The sequence below is a fragment of the Nesoenas mayeri genome (assembly GCF_963082525.1).
Source record: "Nesoenas mayeri genome assembly, chromosome: 16".
NCBI classification, from domain to species: domain Eukaryota; kingdom Metazoa; phylum Chordata; class Aves; order Columbiformes; family Columbidae; genus Nesoenas; species Nesoenas mayeri.
This window is the reverse complement of record NC_137562.1, coordinates 16051792-16077432: the sequence shown is the minus strand read 5'-3', so window position 1 is coordinate 16077432 and position 25641 is coordinate 16051792. Positions and strand designations below refer to the sequence as shown.

At 49.2% G+C, this 25641-nt stretch overlaps 1 protein-coding gene across 1 annotated transcript in view; it reads right to left on the bottom strand.

The window, feature by feature from the left end:
• PREX1 (phosphatidylinositol-3,4,5-trisphosphate dependent Rac exchange factor 1) overlaps window positions 1-25641 on the bottom strand; it is a gene marked incomplete at both ends in the record, with an annotated part of 113193 nt that overhangs the window by 28328 nt on the left and 59224 nt on the right. The window contains 8 exons of the mRNA XM_080354510.1: window positions 2535-2584; window positions 3256-3359; window positions 5180-5280; window positions 7237-7384; window positions 9782-9931; window positions 10897-11012; window positions 14248-14381; window positions 18597-18758. Of these exons, the coding sequence (XP_080210636.1) occupies window positions 2535-2584; window positions 3256-3359; window positions 5180-5280; window positions 7237-7384; window positions 9782-9931; window positions 10897-11012; window positions 14248-14381; window positions 18597-18758 (965 nt within the window). The remainder of the gene's footprint in view (window positions 1-2534; window positions 2585-3255; window positions 3360-5179; window positions 5281-7236; window positions 7385-9781; window positions 9932-10896; window positions 11013-14247; window positions 14382-18596; window positions 18759-25641) is intronic.

Here is a 25641-nt window from a genome sequence, read left to right as displayed (position 1 = left end):
AAATAGCTCTTCTCTAGTGATTACCCATCAATGTGTCCATAGGCAGTGACCCTGCAGGGTCCCCCTCTGCCCCCTTTATTCGAGGCTCTCTGATTCAAGCACCTTTTAGCCTGCCCTGTCGAGAGATTTTCCTGATTCTCTGCGCCTGTTCAGATTTTACTTCCCTTAGCAAAGTATCACAAAGTGATACACAAAGAGAGCACACAGTGTTCTTTTATGGCACAAGATAACTTCAGCCATCGTAAATTACAAAAACAAGCGCTGTATTTGGGTCGTGTAGCCCAGCTCGCAGCACCTCGCACCAGCCCCGCAGAGAGCAGCGCTGGTGCCAGAACAGGGAAAACAAACCCTATGGTAACTTGCTGCATTTTCCAGTTCTCTTCCATTTCTCTTCTCAGAGGCGCGGAGAGAATGGATGTTTTGAGTCTTTCATAAAATACTTCTAAGGAATTTTGATACAAATATAAGAGGGCTATGTGGCTCAGGACATTGGGCTCCAGCACCTTTCACCTCCAGGTCACTGTATTTAATCCAGCTCACAGGGGAATGAAAAGCTCTTTCCATTCCAAGGCTGTTTACTGGCCCGTGTGAAATGTTTGGTGGTCTTGATCCAGTTCCTAGTTCCACATCACAAAGCCATTACCACAACTAATTTGCATTAGTTGGCCGCCTCTTGTTGAGGGTCCCAGCGGACGGGCCAAGCGCTGGGCGGCGCTGCAGAGCCCGCTCCCCTCTCGCCCCGGTCCCTCTGCTCCAAGCCGGGGTTCCCTGGCACGAGTGCGCGCGGGAACTCCCCAGGCACTGTGACCGCTCCACAGGCCGGATGGATCCACGCGGCAGCTCTAGGGAATTCATCCTTCATTCTGTCAAAACAACCTCTTTTCTTAGCACCACGCGATATTTCCTTTTTTCTAAAAATCTAAACACAAGCCACCATCTACAATTCATCCTACTCAAGTTTTCCTTTTACTAATCAACTACAGATACGCAGGTGCTGTGGCTGGCTTTTTGGCTTTTGCAGCTGAGTGCAGCAGAAGTGCCCGTGAGTCTGCAGAGCACAGCGTGTGAGAAATCACAAAGAACCTGGAAAAAACATCAGCCGTGTCAACATCTCCAGCAATCCGTGTCCTCAGAACAAACCTTTCCTCACGGGGCGCACACGCCGCTCGACTTGTCTCCCAGGAACGTGCTCAGCCCAGCACACAACTGTGGGAGTTTTCTGGGCAGATTTTCCTCTCACACTCTTATCTTGAGAAAATATGTTTTGGAAATGTCAGAACAATAAAGCAAAGCATTAAAATATTGAGCGCTAGTGAGTAGGGGTTTCCAGGTTGTGAGAAGCAACTCCCAACATTTCCACACAGATGCTGACACAGAACCGGAGTTCTGAATAAGCTGGCACCAGGGCCTTGGTCCAGGGCCCGGCCTTTCAGCGCCTGCAGTCCAACGCCTGTCAGGACGGCTATTTCAACATTCGCTCACTGACCTCTCCCCCATTTCAGTCTCGCTTGAAGGAGAGCAGAGCACGAATCGCAGGATGTGACCCGGGACCGGGAGCGGTGCAGCGCGCGGTCGAGCAGCGGTGCGGGAGCGGTGCCGCGTCGGCAGAGCCTGGCGGCCCCACGGACACCGGGGGAGCGCGGTGTTCTCCACAGCCCAGCCGCCCATGTCCTGGAGTGCTGTCCGTCGCCCTGGCAGTGGAGGGAGTTCTCCCACCCCGCAGCTTCCCAAACTGGATCAGAGACGTATTCAGAACCTTCTTTACATCTAAGGTTTTGAAAGTGTTTTACTTTTTACGTAATATCCCCCCAAGTAGCACGCCTTGTTTCCAGCGGGGTATATAATCCCACGTGGTTCAAGGTAGTTTCCATTATAGGCCAGAAACGTTCACCTGATGTCAAAGTAAGGCAACAACATCTGAAAAGCATCTCCTGGGACCTGGGAAGAGCGTTAACTAGCACGTGTCGATTATCTAGATTCTGCAGCATTCATTTATACAGGTCCACGTTCTCAAGATGCCACTCAAAATGTTCAAGGTTTATTTTCAAATTACAGCTCCATGTTTTATTCCACCTCAGGCCGGTTTCTGTTGGTTTAGGGTACTCCTAATGAAAGAGCCCCACACCACACTGGACTCTGCTCACATCACTTCTAGCATCTGTTCTCATCGTCTCCAGCCCCAGCAGCACAGCAGTTACAATCGCACCGCACGGTGTGCCCTGAGCCAGCAGTCTGGTTGATCACACCCGTCTGAACTCACAGGCAGCGCCGGAGCGAGCAGCCGAACAGGCGCCGAGCTAACGGCTCTGGCGAGCTGGCGGGGCAGGACGGGCGCAAGGCTGCGCCCCAGCCCGGTTCCAGCAGCCCCCGCAGCAGCACAACTGCACAACGCAGCTGCGGAGACACAGGGGACCAAAAGAGCAGAGAAAACGCAGAAAATTGCTGTGCACAATAAGAAAGATTTCAACAGCAACACATCGTCCTCTTAACGAAGCCAGGTAACCTATGCAAGGGGAACGTGAAGGTGAACTTACTTTACCACTGGAGTATACAGGCAGTGCAGTCGGCAGTAGAGCCTCACACCCTGAAGAAGGAAAACACATGGCATTATCAGTTTTCTCCTTTTCTAAAGGAACACTGGCTAGCTGAAGAGAGCAAAACCTGGGCACTGACGTCTCTACTCAGCTGGAATTATCTATTGATTAACTGGTTTTCAAAACAGTTCCCTTATCTTCTCTGTCAAACGCTCTTTTCTTCCTTCCCTGCCTCCAGAAGCCAAAGAAATCTGTTCTTTTATCTCTAATCACCTCCATTCCAACATTTTCTCCATTAATCCTTCCTCATAATTAACCCGTGGACTGATGTCCATAAGAAGAAATCCAATTTATTAAAAGCTATATGGGATGAACAGAACTCATTTGACATACAATTACCAAGACCAGCACTTAAATATTGATCTCCTCTATCTCCCTGAGCCATAATGCCCAGATTTTCAGCAGACAGGCTGTATTATGGGTTACTGTTCCCCTTTAAGACCTTCTGGTAGTGTATTAGGATGGTGATGAGCAGCCTTGGGTGCAGTCACAACTGTACTGTTATTTATTGCTAAGCTCTGCTTCCTCTGTGTGGAGTGAATGTCTGCTCTGGCTTTAGGGTGGACAGCTTCATGCAACAAAGACAAACGGCACTAGGGATCTGCTGTCCAACAGGTCAATGACACATCACAAGGTTCCAACTGAGAATGGTAATACAAACCTTGGACATGATGTCTTCCAACTCACTTCTTGGCTTGTACGTTCCATCGTCATAGCGAAATCTGTACATCACCTGCTCATTCTTAAACTGGTGCTTATCTGAAACTAAAACACCAGGATGACAATAAATGGTTCTTTTCTCCTGCCATGTTCTCCACAGGCTGGTACATCTGCACCGAAGGATTTGCTGGTATCTATTGTTTTCTGAAAGACTCAGTTCTTCAAATTTCCCCTTATCTAGTATATTTGCTCTGTGCACTTTTGAATAGCTCCACCAACAAAAGTAGATTTCTAGAATACCGCAGCTCAAATAAAATTGACCTTTCTTCCTTTCACACCCGGTTCAGTTGTGTAAGGCTCTGGAAATGGTCCTAATGAAGATAACTGGCACCATCTGACTTTTTTCAGTAACTTTTGAACACAGTCCTGCAAATTCCCACAACAGTTGCCACAGCACTGAAGTTGCTTTTGCAGTTGTCCAAAGTTCAGCAGTTTTCACCTGACAGCAACGTTAGGCCAAGTGAAAGCGAGATAAAAGACATTGCCTAATGCAGAACAGGGGCAAGGGCTTCAGCGCGGTGCTGAAGTTTTAAGTTCTTGCTACATTAGGAGACACATAAGGGGATACTTTCATGTTCAATGCTTTCTCAAAATCTCAAGAGTTATTTCCTTAAGTAAATGCAGCATTGCAAACACCTTCCAATGTCTAGAACAACTGTCACTAGAGACACGAACGTTAGGAACTCTCACTAACAGGAGCATTAAAACCAAACCAGATGCATCTTCCTTGGCATTTGAATAAAGAGAGCAGTGGATGTAACAGCATAACTTTCTCTGAGCTGTAAATGTGTGCTTAGAGACAAAGGACACTCAAAGTGTTGAAGTGGGAAGTCATGGGGAGGTAGACAGTCTGCATAAAGAACAAGCCTCAGGAGAGCTTTGTGCCCCAACGGTTCCGGTGTACGCATTCAAACCGCAGGCAGCGAGGGGGGCGCGGGCGCGCGTTCTGCACCCAAAGGGGTCCCTGCGGTCGGGAGCCAGAGTGTTTCGGTCTCTAAAGCCACAGGTCGGGCCAAGGACCCCAAGTGTTCAGCAGTCTGGAGCTCATGCTCAAAGCTCTTCAGAGGCTGAACGTGCCCGAGTGTGTCCTGCTACCCGGGAAGGGACGCGCGTGTGCACGGAGGATCGTGGTGCTGCTCAGATTGGATTTCTCTATGTGTTAATTAAAAGAAGATAACAGATGTAATTTCTTAACAGTGTTATTTTCACCTGAAAGACAAGTTTGTGGAGCTGAGATACCAAGAGATTAAAGCAAGACTAGCCTAATTAAATGGCTCCCCTCTTTAAATTGGTTTCCAAGAGATAGTATGGAAATGTAAACCACTGGTGACTTAAGACCCACATACTATATGCCTTTGATGTGCATTTTGCAGCTAAATTCACCTGAATGTTGAAATTGAGGCATTTGCTGTTTAACTAGAATAGGACTATGTTCTCTGTCTGCATAACGTAATATGAAAATAATAGGAACCAGAATCTGGAGAAAGACCCTATTTTAGTAGAAATGCAGATAGCACACAAAACTTTCAAACAAGCTACTTTGGTCATGCAGCATTTCTGCACACACTACCCTACAGTTCTAAAATACCCCTCGTCACAGCACTTCAAGGTCATCTGCTGGGGACGATGGAGAAATATGAGGCATCACTATTTTGAAGAGAGATATTCTCGCCAAATGAGCTGGAACAAATCTCACAAGAAACTCTTCATCATATCTTTTCTTTATGACAAGCAGTCTCATTAGAAAGAATGACCCATCACCTGGAGCCCCTCACTCTGTTTGTGCCTGTGCCCCATTCTGCGATCACCCTCATTTCCAGGGCACTGCCAAAACGTGGCATCTCTTTATGGCGCGGAGCACTCACCGTGATGAATGATTCCATTTTCCAACAGCGCCTGTCCCAGGTTGACCCCCTCCTCTGGTTTGCTTATCTCTCCAATCTCTGTGAGCCACGATACAAACTCACTGCAAAGGGAAGCACAGCAGTATATAAGGGAAGCACAGCAGTACATAAGGGAAGCACAGCAGTACATAAGGGAAGCACAGCAGTACATAAGGGAAGCACAGCAGTACATAAGGGAAGCTCTGTATCTAAGCAGACACACGGCCCTGCAAGTCACCGGCCCACCAGAGGAGACCTGCTCCTTGAGCCAAGTGCGAGAACTCTTTCAAGTGAAGACATCTCTACTGAGTGGCCTGATTTCCTGTGGTTCTGGAGGAAATGCTCACAGAAGACTCGGATCTCCTGTCCATGACTTCCCCACCATTCAGCTTGGCTCATCCTATATACCATGCACACAAAAGGAAAGAAGACCTGGCTGGATCTATAAAGATGCTGCAAATCCTCATTTTACTGAGCAATCCAGACATCCAAGGAGGAAAAGGAAAGCAAGATTAGCTGTTGACCTTAAAAACAACAAGCTGGACAGTAGAGAAAACAGCTGCTTCTACCCTCCCAAGCAGTGACCATGGTCTGAGCTGTTACACACGCTCGCCTTCCTACACCGGGTCTGGTTCTTGCCACCCCCTCGCCCCAGTGGTGTAACCGCATTTGCTTTCATGGAACCACAGCAGGACTTAGGACAGAAGATTCAAGCACAGAGCAGTTAAAGAGAGCACAAGTCCCACTGACAGGTTAATTTAAGGTCATTTGCTGGAGTTGGTACCTGGCAGATACATAAATTCTGCTTTTAATGTATAGACTAAAGGTGCCGAGTCTGTCTGCTCATGCAGCACACAACACCACCTCTCGCTGGTGAGGGGCAGAGCTGCACATGTGGGCAGAATAAAAGCCCCAAATTAATAGATATGTAGGATGTTACTCAATTAGAAACAGTAAGTATAGAAAAAGGGCATTGCAAGCCTGACAAATACAGCGCTGCCAAAGCTATAGGGGGCTGAGCTGTTTGCCAGGTTAATTAGCAATTATACCAGAAATGTGTTAAAGTCCTAGAGAAGAACAAAAGGAATATATGGAAGTAGAGCGACATACGGGAGAAGCGAGTTCGACAAAGCAGCTGGGCGGCTGGCAGCGTGCAGAGGGTTGCTGCCTATCAGAACCAGTATCCAGCCTCCACTTGTGGGCTCTAAACGAAGTATTTTTAGTCTCTTCATGCTTATCAGAGCTGACTCATCTACGCTGTAGGTAGTATTTGCATTTCGCCTTGAGAATAATAACAACAGCTTCAATACTGAAAGCTTCAGTTCCCTGAGGGGCTGCCCTGTAACTGCCAGAGCGCGGAAACAGCCGCAGAATCCATTCAGCGACGCCAGAGGAATCCCATGGAAACCAGCGGAGCTCTGCCAGGCTCCGGAGCACTGCAGTGGGCAGCCAGCCTCCCTTCTAGGGAAAGCTCCTTCGCCACTTCCCAGGGATTCTGAACTGTTTCTAGGAGTACTTAAAAACCGAAACAATACAAACTGCAGAAGGATGCAAAGTAAGAATGGTCCTGCACACCCACTGCTGAGAAGACGAGACCCCGTGGAGCGCCCCGTCCCAGACGCGCTGGCCAGCGACCGCACTCACCGCAGGCACCCGGGTAGCTGCCCCATTGCTGTACGTTCTTCTGGCACGTAGAGTGGGCCTATGGTTGTTTACAGCACTTAAATAGTTGCCCTAAACTGAAGTGGAACACTGTTACCTTGTTAGCCTTGTTCTCCTTAACCCTTTTGCTGATTAGAAACAGCTGTCACGAGTTACTATCCAATAGAATGAGCTGTCACCATACAGCCCGCATATGGCGTGAAATAGAAATCAATGATTAAATTTAATAAGTCACAACTGTGATGGGGGTTATGGCCTTTTCAACCAAGCTGCATCAGAGCACATCTGATCTGACCTCACAACACCAGCCCCAGAAAATCCAGAGACTGTTCTTTTAACTGGTATGAAACGGCCTTTTCAATTCAAATGCCACTTACTTGCCAAGAAAGCACTTGGGCACAGTACTTAGTTTTCTCCTCCTGTCTTTGATAAGGTTCACTTTCTTACTCATCATCATCTGGTACAGCTTCTCTCCTTTCTCGGCAATCATGACATATGCGTCCCTCTCCATCCCCAGCTTCAAACCTGGAATACAGAGCACAAATTCCTTCAGAACCTGAACATCAGATAAAGTGTCAAAGTCAAAAGCTGAGGCCAAACAGACAAAGTGGTAAAACCACAAAAATTAACTGACTTATCTTGCAAATAAGGGTCATTTATTTATCTGGGTACAAAACTGTCATTGGTGAGTTTAGCACCAATGAGATACTTACAGCTTTTCTTCTCCATTTTAAAAAGTAGCTTTAAATTTGTGGTTACATGACATCACACAGAGTAGAATGGTTTACAGGACACGGAGGAGTTCCAGACAAAGGGAGATACAACATACACCTTCTGAAACGCATTTCCCGCTGCAGTTTCACTTCTGCCCCTGCAGTCACTGCCAGCGCCAGTTTCCGAGGCGGCTGCAGGCCTGGCCGAGCAGGGGACTTTGGGGGTTCTGGTACTGGTGGCCAAAACACTAAACTGCTGAAACCCTAAATAAATCCAAACTAGACAAGACCATTATTTTCTCATCATTCCTTAATTAGCCTATTTACTAATACCCCTAGGCTAAAAATACAGTTTGACAATCGTAGTATTGAATCAGTGAAAGAAATACTGAATGATTAAAGGAATGGTAGATAATTAGCTATAGAGACAATTTCACGCCCACTTTGTATGAGTTTCCACATCGCTCACGTTAACTTGAAAACTGCCGCAGCCCGGGGATGGTCTCCGAGAAGAGGTGGCTGTGTTACAGCGGTGACGGGAACCCGCGCGTCCCCTCTTCCTGTGGGTTTGCAAACTGCCTCAGGGGGACAGCGCGTGAGAAAGCTGGTTTGGTTTGCTGCTGGAGGCCTTTTGTCACTTCTGGTCTGAACAAACCGGTCTGTTTTCTGGCTACCTTATCCTAGAGCTTGCACACTCAGGCAGCCCGGGAGTCCAAAGGTGAGGCACAGATTTTAGACATCTCCAAGATCAGCTTGAGAACTGGCAGCCTGAACCGGTCCTGGACTTACGTGCCTCATGTTTATAGAGACTGACATTAGGCAGAATTTAAGTGATGAGTGTAAGGCTATAAAATGAGGACTGTACATTCTTTGGGAAGAGCAGCTCACCCTGGCTGGACATAAATCCTGTTGCTTTGCAGCAAGATACTGAAATGAATTAATAGTCTTCTGTGTCATCAGAATTGCTCTCTAGCTTTCTGAAAACACTTAATTCATTTGTTTTAGAGGCTTGAAATGCACATTCCAGAAATCAGACTTGCATAACATTTGAATACAGTATTTCTTTCTGTGTCCACTATCTGGCAAACGTCTTGGCTCCGTAAATCCCCTGGCTTATTGCCGTTATTCTTCATCCTCCTCTTTCCCCAACACTGCGATCCGATTCAACGCGAATGCTGACACATGTAGCTGAGGCTCGTTTGCAACAGGAACGCGCGACAGCGAACAGCCCGCGTAGCGGTGTACACGCGTCAGGCTGGGCACGCACCGCGCTGCCGGTGCGAAGGGCAGAGGGCACGCACCGCGCTGCCGGCGCGAAGGGCAGAGGGCACGCACCGCGCTGCCGGCGCGAAGGGCAGAGGGCACGCACCGCGCTGCCGGCGCGAAGGGCAGAGGGCACGCACCGCGCTGCCGGCGCGAAGGGCAGAGGGCACTCACGGCCTGCCCCGCGCGCCCCGCGCAGCTGGGATCGCACTGCGCCTTCTCACCAACGCCGACACCTCAGTGACTGCGAGCGCTCTGATCCAAAGGAGATTTTCCAGTGAGGTCTGGAATGCCCGCCAGAATGTCTGTGCTTGTCCCCAGCGCCCGGCATCAGTGCCACGCCATAAAACCGTATGACAAAAAGCACCAGAAAACCCACCCTCACGAGAGCCAGCGCTGTGTGGAGAACTTTGAGAAACTTTCTGTTGAGGAACAGCCCCTTTCCCTTCCTGTGTTTATGGCCATCACCTCCCGTGTTCTCAGGCTCCCTGCTCACACATGGTCTGTTCTCCTAGTCCTGTCTTTCACCTTCCATTGAACCTCCTGTGTCCTCACACACTTCACCCGATGCACAGGAAATTCTGCGGAGCACCAGGGGCCTCACCAAGTGAAAATACACCGTACAATGGAGAGTCCTGCAGCTTTCAGACACACCATTTACATTCCCAGGGTAGAAGAGCCAAAAAACGTATCTTATTAAAAAAAATCCGGATCCTTACTGGATCCTTACTGGATCCGGATCCTTACTGATAGACACAAATACAAGTTGTTCTTATTTACAAATAAAATAGCAAAAATGAAATTGATCGATCAATTAAATTTAATTCTGCCCATGGAAGAAAAACTGCAGACTTTTCTTCTTCTCTCAGATACTTATACACACATATACATTTCCCCGTGGTACTCAAGTTTCTTCAGTGCATTAGGAAATACATTATCCACTTACTCTCTCTCTGCTCCCTCTCCTTGATGATGGCATCCAGCCACTTCTGTTTGTCCTCGGCAGTCTTGGCCATGCAGACGAACCATTTGTTCTTGGCTGTGTTGTGTATCTTCCAGCCGTTGGTCACGGTGTAGCCGTTGCTGTGGTAATCTGCTGTAAAACCCAAAGCACAACGCACACCATGAACAGAATGGCTGCTACTTTAATGAATCGGTGTGGAACACCGTAACTAACGTTTCTTCCTGCACAGCCTGACTCCTGGAGGTGTTCCTCATGCTCCAGGCTCACCGACTGTCCGTGCGATGGTTGGTACTTACCACTCTGGAGTGAGAACACCAAGAGAAGTGCCCGTGGCTTGGCCATGGACTGAACGGCTCAGTCCTAAGAGCGACACTGTAACTCCACACCAGAACTAGGCTATTTCAGCTACAGTGACATCAGTGAAAGGTTTGTGGTGTTTGTCCAGGTTCGTTATTCTGAGCTTTCTCGGGACACATTGACTTCTTGCACCGTAAGGACTTTTGCCCACAGGACATGGGAACTCTTGAAATGTCAACTCTTTAAAGGACATAATATTAATTCCTGACTTATTACAACAGCAGCAGAGGCTGGTTTGGCCTTTGTGGGTGAAATCAGAAACCCACCCAGCCTTCTGACCTGTGTCAGGACACAACAACCGAACACAACCGCACTCCCATATTTGTTCATCACCACATTCCACGCTACTGATCTGATGCTAAGACTAATATTTGGTAGCATTCTAAATGAGATGAAGATCCAGAAGTTCTGTTATTATAGCTGTAATGGCTTAAGATGTAAGAGAAGAAATGATGGAAAGAAGATAAAGGATCTTTTACTAAATTAACTTGGATTAGGAGAAAAAATAGACAAGCTTCTGTGTACACAAACTCTTCATACCGCCATTTCAGAATGAAGGACTAGTGCCTGCACGCAGGTCCAGTCTTTCAACTGTAAAAGCTGGTCTAATAATGAAGGCATCAGAAGTTCCAGAGCTTACTGAAGGTTGCATGAAAGGGGATGGACAAGTATTTTGTACTACTTTCCAACACAAGATCTGGACCTGCTGTGCTGTTAAAAGACGGGATTTGGTCTCTTACCTGTTCCATCTTCCACGTTCTCCACCTCCATGACTTCTGTATTTATCCGGCCCCGGAAGATATAAAGAGACCCATTGATTGACTTTGTCCGTTTTGATGTTTTTTTCCCAGTAACTCTGCAATTAGGATTTAGACTGTTAGCAATACATAAGCATACAGTGTAACACATGTACACATATATCATCTGAGACACGAGCATTCAAGAAGGGTTCCAGTGGTGTGTTATTTGACCATGTCTCTGACTGTAAAGAGTTGAAATGATCAGCTCTCAAAGATGAGTGTACAACAGCGTCAGAACCGCGATAAAGAGCTTACTTTATGAGATTCCGTGAAAACTGGGATGCCTTCAGGATTCACACTCTTGACAACTAACTGCTTGAAATGCCAACAGAACTGCACTGTGCATGGCTCTGGGATGAGACCGCACATCACCTCACACGATGGGACATTTGCCTGCTCTGCTTGCCCAAAGCTTTGGTAAATTTGTGGTGGGTGAGCCAAGTTTCAAATACGAAATGAAATCAAAGAGGTTAGTGTCATGTGGTCTTTTGTACGTGTGTTAAATGTCATTGCATGTGGTATTCGGGAAAGTGCTGCTGTGGTGATTTTGCACCAAAGTTCCCATGCTTACCTCTGTTGGAGTGTTGTACAAACCACTTCAGAAAAGCACTTTCCGGTGCTAGTTATGTTCTGATTTTTATGTCTAGAATAGGTTTAAACTCCGCAGCTGCCACCTGCTGAGCTCTGACATCTCAGCCCAGCCGTGCCAGGCGCAGCGGGACACGGCGGCCCCGCCGGTCAGCGCTGGGGACGGCGGGTGCGCAGGCTCCGCGCGGAGGGATTGCCGCGGCAGCCTGCCAGGCGCTCGCCAGACTGAAGGAACACAGCAATAAAAAACAGCTGGGGAGCGAATTCCTGTCCAAGTGAAATATCTGTGATGAGCCGAGGCGACAGCAGAATCACCACGCTTTGCTGAACGCTTTTTCCTTTTCCAACTAGCTTCAGTGACACACACACACGTAGTGATGACCCTGTACTTACAACCAGCAGACTGACAGGGACGGAGATCTCGGAGCTATTAGATCATTTCCTAAAGACGACTGTTGGAGCCCAAAGAAAAGCTGCCCTGGCAGCCTCAGCGAAAACCCTTTCAATACTCAGCCCACTTCCCCACATGAAACATATTGTTCCTGACATCAGGATTCAATTTAAACAGCCGTCTATGATCCTGTTAAAAAAACAAAGCAACACTCAGCCCTTAAAGTCCATGTCATCGGTTTGTCAGGCTGCCCAAAGCTTCTGCGCAGGATGAGACTGCAGGCTCAGATCTACAGCCACAAATCTAACTCCAGTTCTAAACACATCTTTAAACTGGTCTCAACAACACTGCTCCTCATTTACACTACTGTGAAAATATAAGATGCCTAAATTCAAATGGCTGCATTGCTGACTGCTTATCAGAGAGTGAGGCCTGAATTGCATTTCAGTCAATAAAACTCCAGTGATTTCTACAAGATGAGCACAGTGCAAGTGAGATGAGAACCATTTCAGATTAGGAATACACACAAGTAGTTTTTCAAGTTGGGTTGTTTTTTGGTGGTTTTTTTGGTTTTCCATAACCCATGTCCCACTAACAGGCCAGTTGTTTGTCAGCAGCCGCCAAACCACCGCACCAGCACAACCGGACAGACGTTCATTTCCACCCTGGACTAATTATAAATAGCAGCTAGACGGGAGAAATATCCAGCATTAAAGTCTCTCGCCAGTCCCTAAATACATCTTTTACATCAGGCAATTCCCAGCAGGCTTAATAAACTATTCTGCTTTTAATGGAAATCAGATACTCAACATTTCATCAGTTCGAGCTACATCATTAGACAAACAACACGGAACCTCTGGGAAAAGCGAAGTGTTGGAGCAGCCCTCTCCACAACGGAGCCGAACCGCAGAGCAGCGCAGTGACGCCTCCCGCGCGCAGCCGAGGAGCCGCCTCAAAGGCAGCGCAGCGCTTGGTCTGCCCCGTCTCGGTGTCCGGGAAAGGCGCCCGGGCAGCGCGGGGGCCGAACCACCAACGGGGCCAGCACTGCCGCGCTCAGAGCTCCTCCAGCTACGACGTGAGACGGGGTTTTGCTGAAGGAACAGTTTTCTGTTGGAAGACCCGCAGGTTTCTGTCTCATAAGGGAGTTTGGATTTCGACAAATCTGGTAAAGTGTCAAGTGAACTGTTTTCTCTTTCTTGCTGCATTTCATCAGTCAGAATGCTTCAGTTAGGTGACATTAAAAGACATATAAGAGCGAATTCTGTTAAGTTTCTTCAATTTAATTTAAATGTTCATATTACCTCCTAATAATTTTTACTGTAGATTTATTTCACCTAGTAACTTGTATTTATGTTTTGCAGTTTCAGCATTATCCACACACAAAGTCTGAACGTTACTGAAATTATTTTTGCCCAGCTTGACGGCTCCAAAATTTCCACTGAACAAAACACTGGAGAATAAACCCAAATTTTGACATATGAGGATTTTGTTTGGAGAGAACAGTCTGGTTTGTGAGGATTGCTAACGGGGCGGCCACTCCACCCGGCCATCCCCAGCAAAGAAGTGTAACCTGGGAGGAGGAGGAGGAGGAGGATCTGGGGTGGAGAGAATGCACCGCAAATTCAGAAAAGGCCGAGACATAAGGACGAGACTGGAGCTGTGACGAATTGAAATACAGCACAACTGGTGCAGAAGCAAAGTGCTCCCCAAACTGCTAATGCTATTTTAATAATAAGCAGTAGGTGTTAATAATGCTTAAGTTTTCTAAGATGGAATGATGCAAAAATCACTACTAGGATAAGGAAGAAAACACACAGAACACATGGACTGTGAATGCTGAACAGCAGCTAATCCGCGTCTCTTCCTCACTCCTCTGTGCCCTGCATGTACTCCATGTTTTCTTAGCCTTCCACTTTCCCCTTTCTTGGCTTTCCATAGTGTTTCGGGTCACCCCCTCCTGCTCGGCGCAGCCCCCGGTGGAGCTGGCAAGGCTGCTCCTTCACAGCCTCCTGGAGACCCGCGGCTCCGGAAGCTTTCCAGCCCCGAGAACCCGCTCCGTGTTCTTCTGCACTGTACCAGCTCCTGCTTTTGGACTGTGCACTTCTCGGGGGGGCCATTACTGCCTGGCGTATTCATCCTACACGTAGTGACCTCGTTCTCACATAGTCTAGTAGCAATAGTCAGGAACAGCGGGAAGTCAGAGCTGCGCCTCAGCCCCACAGAGCGACAGGGAGTACAGCGCGTGATGGGTAACTGATCCGACCCACTTCTGCAGGGTCCCATTCTGAAACTGTACGGACAGAGGCACTCACCTGGATTTCCTCTTACAATAGACCAGCAGATTATCGAATAGAAAGAACATTCTCTCCTGGATGTTTCCTGCTGAGATTTTTAACAGAGTCCCTTGGAGCAAGAGCTGAGTGCAGATATCTGTGAGATTTGACCCCTGAAACACAGAACAGAGAGATTGTTGATTTCTACCGTTTTGTGTGTGTGTGTAATGAAGGCCTTTTTACTAAAACACCATTATTTTACCTCATGTCATTAAACTGTGAAATAACTGATGCACACATAGGAGGAAGTCTGCATTATAGCCATAATATGGCTAAACACAAAATATTCTCTCTGGATTACAAAGATTTTTTGGAGCCTGCATACAGTACAATAAATCTCCTCTATTAAACTCCAGCAGACGTTTTCCTGAAGAAATCTTCCGCTCTCAAAGCAGCTGCATTGTGAGGCTCTCAAGACCATTAGTCTTCCCCCTTCATGCTCTGAGCTATCATCGCGAATATCAAAAGCGATGGCTTCAGGAATGCTTTATAAAAGAATGATGGCATTTCCCCGACATCGCAGCTCTGATACTGACACACGTCACTCTCAACTATCTCTCTGCAAAACCCTCTCCGCGGTGACGCGTCTCTCCAGCTCTTCATCGGCTCTGCTCTCGGGGCAGCTGGGACGCAGCCGCGAGCTCCGGCGGCCCCAGGTGCTGGGAACCCGCTCCTCAGCCGCCCCGGTGACCAAACCAAGCGGTTTGCTCACCCTCAGACACTAACCCGAAATCACTTCAAAGGTACAAGAGCGTCAAGGCTCCTCTCCAGAAAACCTCCCTGAGGGCTCGGAAACATTCATCATCCCGTTCTGGATCACTCGTTTTCACGCTTCTCTCGGAGTTGAAAGGAAGAACAACTTGGGGTAATGGTGACTTCCTTCCACAGTCAGCATGCAGATAAGGAAGTAAATTAGATGATATAACCCATATGACCCACTGCCTTGAGTCTTAATGGAAAAGAGAACTGAGTCTGGACTGCAAGACATTCATTATCAACAGAAGGGCTTGATTTCCAAAGGTCCATTAACCCTGTACTCACAAATAATAGAAAAATTGTGTAAAATACAATTCATGGTACTTAGAGAAGCTGAGGATCCCTCTGAGCACAGGCATGGAATGCAGCTCTGTCTGAAAAGTCCCTGCAGGAGGATCTGCGTGAATTATTTCAGGCGTTGCAGGAGTGATGTTTGGGGAGGCCTGAGGCAGGAAGGCAGTCTGCTGCACCAAGCTGCCCAGGGGAAGGCTCCAAACTGAACCGAGCCTTTCTAAATGCAATGCAGTCCATCTAAAGGTGTGAATGAAGCTCTGATTACACCATTTTCTGAATCAAACCTTCCCAGCTGCGCTGCCCATGTCTTGCTTGCAGTTATTCTTTAAAGGCTGCCAAGTGCGCAACCTCAGTTTGTGTGTTCCACATACGTGTTTCTGTACGTTCTCGACAGAACGATGCAGGAACCAGCTAAACGCAATAGTTCCATCTGCTGTCCTGATATGCGTTTATTTCTTAATCTTTCTACGGAAAGAGCTAATACATGTCCAGAAATGAGCACTTGACATTTTGAAAACAAGCTGCTGATCATTATTATCTCCAGAAGAAATCGCTGTATCTCAGCATTATGACCCCAAAGGCCAACTAACACGTGCACAAACAGCAACAGGCACGGCCGACTGTACAACAGAAACACGCTCCTCGTGTGGTTTGCCCATGCAGAAATCCAGGCTTCAGAGCACCCCACCAGCCAGACACAGCAAAAGCAATAAGCACAGTCACATCGTAACCGGCGTCAACCTTTTATCGACACAGGAATCACGGGTAAGATCATCTGGCCTATTTTGTGCAGGAAGTGAAAGCCAATGATTGCAACACTTGCTTCTTGCCTTAAAATCTACGAATCTCTGCTCTTCCATCAGACCCATCTGATGGTATCTAAACACGGCTCATGCATTTCCTGTTGCTGTTGACCCAACTACTCTCCATTTATACTGATTGGAGAGGCTTGTCAACAGTAAGAAAGAGAGCAGGAGTATTTGTTTGATGTTTTTAGAGATACCACAGGATTCCTCACCTTTCTGAGTGGGACCAAGCAGCAGGGGGGAAGAAAAGAAAGCAAAAGAAAACATCATAGCTAGTGGAATTGCAAATTACAGCCAATTATAAAATGATTGATCTGCCTAAGCACTAACACATATCTTACAACTCCCGCTGGTTTCCGATGGGGGTTTTCCTTCCCTATGCATTTCAGACTAGGAGAACCTGGAGATATGGAGCAGTTGTTCAGTAGAAATAATTGTGAGGAGGAGCTCTCCCCCAGAAAAATCAACACGGAGTTAAACCAAACACATTAACCTGTTCTTCACTAAGCAAGCAAAGACATCCTCCACAAAAACTGCTCTTCTCATGCTTCCTCTACTTTTCTTTCCCCTTTTTTTGAACTAATCTTTGTTTCCCAGAAGGATCAAGCGGAATTAAATGGACCTGCCTGAACCTAATCCGTAACACAGACTATAAGAACTCCGTGCGTTCCAAAGGGATGGACGCGAGCAGAGGTGCCGTGAGGAGCAGCCCTGTGACGGAGACCAGACGGGGCCGGCCCGTGATGCTGGGGCAGGCCCCTCGGACCTGACTCCCTCCTGTAGCTTACAGCCAGCTCTGCCATTCACAGCACTGCGCTGTTAAGCTAAAAATCCATTTAATTCAGCAATTTCACCCCTTCATAGACAGGAGTTAGAAGCCTTTCTTATTAGGAATAACTGCAAAATACATCTGAAAGAACTAATGCCAGCTATTTACAAATACAGCACTTTGCTCTGGAGCCTAGACTGTTAGCACTGTGAGGATAAGAAGCTGTCAATCAATTTCAAAGTCCTTTACATGTACAGAAGAGAAAAATGCCACCCCGTAGAGCATCGGCCTGTATCTGCGATGTACAAAGCTGCTTTTCTTCCTTTTCATATGGCACTGGAATAACTCAGAAATGCTCCTCAGCTCACTGGGCGGACAAAACACTTCTTGAAAGTTTGAGCTGAGTGACCTAGGTGACTCCGTTACAAAACAGTGCACATAAACTGATCCGGGAGGGTTTTCAGCCCTGGAATGTCGCTGTAGATAAGTTAAATCCTAAAAAACCCAGAAAGTTTATATATGACTTCATTTATAGCATCATGGCCACTCGGGAGTCATGCTTCAGGCTCCAGAGTTCAGCCCGTGCCTCTTGCCTACGTGACCCCTGGGTTGCATTGAACCTGAAATGGTTTTAACTGCTTCTACAAGTCTTGCTATACAGAACGCTGTTTGCTGAGCTTGCTATCCAAAAAACACACAGCTGGATATCTGCGTTGTTCTCACGTCTTCAGCGGGATGCCAAGAACATCCTTCAGGGAAAAAGCCATCAAGGTTTAAAACATACATGGAAGATAAAAAACCACCCAAAAGAGAGTTATGGAGAGCACCCGAGAGTCCAAGCATGAGGAAGTTTACACGACCTCTAACAGAAATCCTCAGCTGGCGGCGATCCGCCGCGCAGCCCAGACTCAGCCCCGCGCAGCGCGGGCGCCGGCCGCCCCGCCAGAGCGCTCGGCCGCTCCGGCTCCCCGTGGCGCACCCCGAGCCTTCCGGCCCCGGCGCCCCCAGGGTCCCGGCGCCCCCAGGGCCCCGGCGAGCCCTCGCGAGGCAACCGCTCGCCCCTCGGCCCAGCCTGACCCCCCGGGTGCGACCCAGCGGCTCCTCTCCCCGCTTTCCGCTTCCCCCAGGCTCCACTGCTGGTTTCTCCCTCTCTGATTTTTCTCCCTTCCATGGTAAATGCTCCTACCTACACAGATCCACCTACTGGTAAACACATCCATGAGTAACTTAACTGAAGCAAACACAAATAAACCAGTTATTCCTAATCTAAGGCTCGCTAACCTCACCTTTATCTTTTATACAGGAAACTGTATGAAGCTGACCTAAATTTTAAAGGTCTCAGAAAAACTAAAGGCTTGTAGAAATGGAAAGAGAAACTTCTGTTATTTAGACCAGTCCTGATTTTATCTTCTAGACTTCCTTGTCTTTCAGATGAGCTCTGCCCGTTTGAAATTGCAGCCCATTCCAGCTCTAAAACCTTTATTTCTTTCATAATCCATTTGTTCTGCTACAATTCAGCAGAAGCCCGCATACCCAAAATAAACACTAAATTCTAAACCCGTCAGCGTGATGCCATCCACCCCTCCAAAGGCATTTACAGATCACACAGAACACAGAAATCCCTGTCCACACCATGAGTCACTGAACTTCAGCCATTATCTGTGCGGCAAATGCCCCCGGGGCGCCTGCGCGTCCTCCCGTACCTCCCATCCTTCGATGTGCGACTGCAGCTGCTCGAGGGCTTCCAGCTTCTCCATCTGTCTCTTGGTCTCGTTGATGTTTGTGCAGACCGTCTTCATGGCCTGCAGGGCGCTCTGCACGGCCGGGTGGTCGGGGTGCTTCGAGGGAGTCCTCTTGGCTAATTCCTTACAAAAAAGCAATGTAAACTTAGAGGCGGCTCACTGAAAGGCTCAGACGTTAGTGTGCAATCCCAGAGGAAAATGCCAAAAGCACTACCAAATTTAAGAGAAGTTGTGGGCGTGTTACTGCAAGACACTGTTCTCTGTTCATTTGTGCAGGGTTGCTGTTTTATATGAACGCTGCTAAATAAATGAAGCAATCACACGTGTTAAACAAGCCAAATTAAGAGAGCTCAATGTATTTTGTTGTGTCACATGCGTTTGCTTCTAGTGTGAACCAAAGCCAAACAAATTCAGAGATTATCTAAAAAGCACACTGTCCTCTTCACAGGCACGCGACACGTGCACCTGCCCGCGGCCCCGGCGCCGCACCAGCGCGGTGACGTGCAGCCAGCGTGCCGGTGGTGCTGGAGCAGGCCCCTCGGGCGCCGCACCATGGCGGTGACGTGCAGCCAGCGTGCCGGTGGTGCTGGAGCAGGCCCCTCGGGCGCCGCACCATGGCGGTGACGTGCAGCCAGCGTGCCGGTGGTGCTGGAGCAGGCCCCTCGGGCGCCGCACCAGCGCGGTGACGTGCAGCCAGCGTGCCGGTGGTGCTGGAGCAGGCCCTTTGGACCAAGTAAACTTCTGCCATAGCAAGTCTTACCAAGAACCACTCAAGCCACGGAAGCAGGGTTTTCCATGAACTACGTGTCCTCATAGGGACAGCACCAGGCTGCGCACCCCACCCACAGCCCTTACAGAAACCATCAGGTAGGTCCAGATTAATCCCAGCCCAAGCGAAGCTTTAGGATCCAGGTTGTTTAGATCTATTACCAGTAGAAAAACGCAACTGAAGTGCAAATCGATTTACTTACGAGTAGAGCTGCCCCATGAGCAGCCAAAGCAGGACACCTCTCCTAGTTCAGACCCCTCGGCACACGCGGCCTGTGCCCCAGCCGGGGCTGCAGCGGCCGCTGCGGGGACGACGAGGGGCCGCCCTGTGCCGGTGCTGCCAGAGCCGGCAGGACCTGACCGAGCCCGCTGGGGCAGCTGGTGGTGCCTCTGTGAAAATGCGCTTAAGAAAGGGCAAAACGCCGCAAGGCAGAGAGGAAAAACCCGTGAGAGACGGCCCTGAGAGCACCGAAGTGCGACAGGGAGGCGGCAGGAGCGCAGGCCAGGCTGGAGCCGGGGTGTCCCTGCGCACTACGGAGGGGATCGCGATGGAGCCCACGAGGACCCCGCGCTGCAGCGGGGGATGTTCCTGATGGATCTGCGGCAGGTGGAAAGCCCAGCGCAGGGTCAGGCTCTCCTGCCGTGGAGGAGCCACGTGAGAGGACCACCCTGCGGAACAGCAGCTCACGGGGAGCTCAGGCTGGAGCAGAGAAAGCACGAGGATGAAGGAGCAGAGAGCAAATGACGCACGCTGGGTGCAGCCCCCACTCCTCACACCCGCAGCACTCGGGGCTGGGGCAGAGCCGAGGTTTGGGAACACGGGAGTGGGGACAGGGGTGGCGGCTGGGGACACGGCGGTTTTGTTTCTCACCATCCACAGCTATTTTAAATGGCAACAAATCAAGGTGAGTCTGATTTGCCTGTGATGATGATTAAAAAGTGATCTGCCTGTCTTTTGGTGTTATGGAGTAGGAAATTCATTTACAGAAGAGTCAGTACGTTGTCCACCAGCAGGGAACGTGCAGAATCAGGCCTTCCCGGCACTCGGGTCAGTGTTTCAGCCTGTGGCAAGCGCAGAGGACTCCCCAAAGGCAAATATGCTCCAGTGGAAAGGAGAAGGGCTGAGAGAGCAGCGGGAGCTTAGCAGGGACTCTTCCCCAGATTATGCTGAGGAGGCGGGGGCACGTGTTTAGGCTGCAGAGGTTACAGAGATGAAGGATGTGTCTGCTCTGGAGGAGTTCCGAATTCACTGATCCAACGCACCAGGGCCCGGTTAAACACCGCCCGTGAAAAACCGCAGTGGGAAAACTTGGGACCCGACAATATTAACCAGTTCGGCAAAGGGGGTAACCACTGTCAACTCTAAATTAATCATTTCTTTAAACCAACAGTATTTTATAGTCAGCCACAACTGGATAAAAATACATTAAAGAAACCATAACTAAGGCTGGTAATTTGATCTTGATACATAATACTGTGTTTAAGACCCACATTTTTAGATTGTCTGGAATATTTAACATTCTCACTATGTTCTGTTTTGCCTCAACATGTTATTTGTTTGTTTTAAAGTCCTGTGTTTAAATGGCAAACTGCTGCTGAATTGCAAAATGCGTTTGAATAGCGGCAGGGCCCGCACAGCCCTGTGAGCAGCGCTGCTTCCACCCCCCGTCCCGCAGCCGAGGGCAGAGCCTGCGATGGCCGCTGATCATCAGGGTAAGCGATCGCAATCCCCAAGCGCCCGCCGTGGGCTCCAACTGGGCTTCCTCTGTGGTCTCATTTGTCTTTTGCTTCCCCACATCAGCACGTTAACCTAAGCAAGACTCTCTTTGCCACACAAAATTCTGCCATCGTGGCACAAATTCAAAGCCCGTACGTGGTGCTGTCCCGCTCGGCGCTGCGCACTCCGAGCTCAGGTGCGGGTGGGTGTTCCCGGCGCCCGCCATGCCCCAGCTGGCCACACGGCCACGCAAGCACCGCTCCTAAGCTCACTTAATCCACACACAACCCCCAGATCAAATTAAGTGGCACTTTCAGGCTCAGGTTGCATGGCCTGTCAGAGCGTGGAGGGACATGGGCTGAAGTCCAAGTTCTGCTGAAGCTTGCATTAACTTACAGTAACTACATGAGCTGCTAATCCAACCATTTTCCTGCTCCAGACACTGAGCTGCTAAATCAAGGAACCTGCTCCGTCCCAGTGCTGGCTGATAGATCTGCTCCAAAGTCCGTCGTGCAGAAGTCGCCTGCAGCACACAGTATCACAGCATCACACGTGGCGGGTTTGTGCACACCCAGCTGCACGTTCCTACTGCAGAACAGACTGCGAGGTGCTCAGATACCAGCAAACCGAAAGGTACATTGAAAGCGGGAAGCCAGAGGTAAAAGTAGGCCAGGTTTGTTTCTGTCCTCGCACAGACCCTCCCAGTGTTGCCTTCTGCTCGCAACAGGACTACTGAGAGACCCAGCGTTACAGAAGTGCAAAGCACTGTCATTATTTATTCATTGACTTCTCGGTTTTGCAGAACGCTTTAAAGTCAAATCTACACTGTGTTATGAAACTACTTGGCCACTGAGACTCCTTTCAGTCATGCAAGAGACAGACCCCAGGAAAATCAAAACATGGCAATGGGAGGCGCTCTCATTCCCTCACAGACAGAGCCTGGAGAAGGAACGGCCCAAAGGAACGGACGGGAACACTGATGTTTGCCCAGTGAAATATAACCATGCCATTCCCTGCACAGATTGGGTATTTTCAGAATTTACTCATAGCTACAATTTCTCTTCTCAGAAAACTACAAATGGAGACTGACAATGGCTCTTGTCAGATGGATGCCAGAGGAGATGAGTAATGTGCTGACAGACGGGAATCCCTTTAACAGAGAGGAGTTAATGACCTCAAACTCTTGGTTGATGTACTGAGCGAGTACCACATGTACAGGAAAAAGAGGGTGGCTGCTACAAATGTCAGTTGATATCAGAAATGAAATCCCCTCTGGAAGTTTTTATCCTACTTTTGCTGAAGATGAGACCAAGTAAATTAAGTGTTCAAAAAGAAAAGGCAGGATAGAGGTGATGCACCTTGGTGGCACCAGCCTCTGCTCCGTGCTTCTAGAACAGAGCGCGGAACGTTCGCCCCAAGACTCTGCAGCTCAAGTGCCACCCACACTGCTCTGGGAACAGATATGTGTACACCAGATATGTGTACACCAGATATGTGTACACCAGATGTCTGAACATCCCTTTCTGAAGTATCACCAAGGCACAGAGACAGCACTCTTCCCTCCCCGCCGTCCCATGCTGCACCGAAGGCAGCAGCTTCCCGCTGCCGCCAGCTGCCGGCACTGCTGCCCCGGTGAGCCCAGGAGGGTGCTGGACGGGCCGGCAGAGCCTCAGCAGCCAGAGCAGCACACACGGGTAGGGAACTCGTCCCACCGCTGCCAAGCGTTCAGGTGTGGGAGGAAAAGCCATGCTGGTGCTGCCCTGCGCTGGTGCTGCCCTGCGCTGGTGCTGCTACGCGCTGGTGCTGCTCTGCACTGCTGCACTGCTCTGCACTGGTGCTGCTCCATTGCTGGTGCTTCGCACTGGTTCGGCTCTGTGCTGGTGCTGCCCTGTGCTAGTTCTGCGCTGCGCTGGTGCTGCCCCGCACTGGTGCTCCGCGCTGGTGCTGCTCCACACTGCCGTGCCCCAGCACAGCCCAGCCTGGCGGTTCTGACACAGCCAGGGAGCTCGGGGTGCTTGTTCATTTTAGTGACAGATTTATGACGTGTCAACTCTGCGAGCATTTGACAACATTTTGAAAGGCAGCTGAGAGACGGACCAGATGGCAAACGCTGGGTACGACTGTCTCGTCCTCCATAAAGCCCGTTTATGTCGTGCTCTGGAATGACGAACGCACTGCGACTTGTGCACTAGTAAGGTCAGGAAATGAGTCTGCTGACACTTGCAGAAAACTATTCCTTGCAAAGAGTTTCTTAAACTGATTCATAAAACCCAGCTACAGACGTGTTAATCCTGCAGACGAACCAGCAGTGGAGAACAGAAAAGCTGGTATTTCTCACAGCCTCTGCCATCTTCACCATTATGCTCTGACTTTTCTCTCTTCTTAACAACAACAGATAATTTGCCATGGTGTTCTGTATCATAGGCTGGGAAAAAAAATCTCTGCTCTTTAAAGAACTGAGACAGGTAAACTCTGTCCTCTGGGCACTGAATTCTCCTTTGACTTCGCTCCTCTTTGGTAGCTGCAGAGATCGAGGTCGCGCCGCTCGTGACCCTGCACGCAGCACCATCGTCTGCGCGGGCAGGAACCGGCGGCACCCGCACCCAGCGGCAGCGCCCAGCGTCCGTCCCAGCCGCTCCGGAACGCCACGTTTCGATCACACAATGGAGCAGAAGGATTTCCAACTGCAGTACTTCAGTCTCAGATGCAGCTTTAAATAGCTTAAGGCCAGAAGAGCTCTAAACATGATAGAATCTAAATATAAGAACTGCATCACATAAGACACATCAGCTGCTCGTACATTTGTCTATTCACTAATTATGCTTAAGTCCCCAAAAAGCAAGCAAACAAAAAACCTGCGAGGAGAGAGCTCAGCAAAAAGAACTTCACACAGGAAGGTGTGAAAGGTGACGGGAGGGTTGATAAGCGAACAATGTAGCAGGCAGAGGAAACTGCAGGGCTTTAAACGTAAATGCAATTTTAACATTTCGCAGAAAAAAGGATGTTATTCTGCTCAAATGATCTTTTTTCCAAAGAAGCCTCTGCCACCCTCCCCGTGTCCTCCCGCGCTGCACAGAAATGACTCTCGCTGCACTTAAACCTGACAACTGAACATGTTTTGCAGCAGAAATTTACAAGTGTCTGTATCTGAGAGATTCCCCCCTCCTGTCTCTATACCCCTGGGACGCTCAGGCACGGCTCGGCAGGGACTCTGTGCAGCGAGTGCGAGTGCTGTGCAGGGACTCTGCACCGAGTGCGAGTGCTGCACACTGGCTGCTGCACACCACGCTCGCCAGGCTGTCCCGCGTTGCACCAGCAACCAGCGCACACGTAAAACAGTTTGAGAGCCAGGGAACCTGCGCTGGCCCCTCACCCAACAGCTCCGCACCGCAGAGTAACGAAGACAGCGTGTTTCTTCACTTATCAGCTCTAAAAGTTGTGCTAATAAACAGCTCAGCTCCAAAAGTGGGGTTAAAAAACAAACCAAAACAACTCCCCCCCCCAACCACACTCTTCTGTGAAAATAAATGTTTCCAGGAGTTTTCTATTTGTGTTTTACAGTTCTTGATATTTGCTTGTATTAAAACTTATTTTCCACTTGAGCTAACCAGAAAATAGATGTTCCAGCTGGCTCCACCCGGGACCTGCCAATCACACCAGGTTTCTATATTCTGTAGATTTTTAAAATTCGTAATTCACGTCAATGTTTCCAGGAGGTGAAGACTAGACGAGCAACGATAAATCAGTACAACCGATTATATTTCATGTGCCATCAAATCTATGACATGCTAAATTCAAATGTAACAAAGACATGTTTCCAGTTTTAGAAATACTCCCAGTTATTTGTGATTCTATATAAAAAGCGTGGAAAACAGCAGTGTAATTCACAAATTGGCAGTGTTCCTTACCACTCTGTAGGATATAGATCACGTTTAACAGAGTTGGATGTCGACCAGGCAATGTCATGAACCAAAGAGCAACACCACTTTGGGGGGGACTGGGAACCAAAACACCAAACCTCAGAGATTAAATATATTCAATTAGGGCCAGTTAGAAAGTTCTGATCCTTAAGCAGCTGTGGAAGGGATGGAGATTGAGAAGAGGGGAGACAGCCAGTTGACCTGTTTCCATCCCGCTCTACATGCACAGCACGGGCTCCCCGGGCTCCCTTCGGGTCCCGGGTGGCACCACGTTCAGGGTCCAAGCGCTGCTTTCGGGTCCCGGGTGGCACCACGTTCAGGGTCCAAGCGCTGCGTTCAGGTCCCGGGTGGCACCACGTTCAGGGTCCAAGCGGTGCGTTCAGGTCCCGGGTGGCACCACGTTCAGGGTCCAAGCGCTGCGTTCGGGTCCCGGGTGGCACCACGTTCAGGGTCCAAGCGCTGCGTTCAGGTCCCGGGTGGCACCACGTTCAGGGTCCAAGCGCTGCTTTCGGGTCCCGGGTGGCACCACGTTCAGGGTCCAAGCGCTGCGTTCAGGTCCCGGGTGGCACCACGTTCAGGGTCCAAGCGCTGCTTTCGGGTC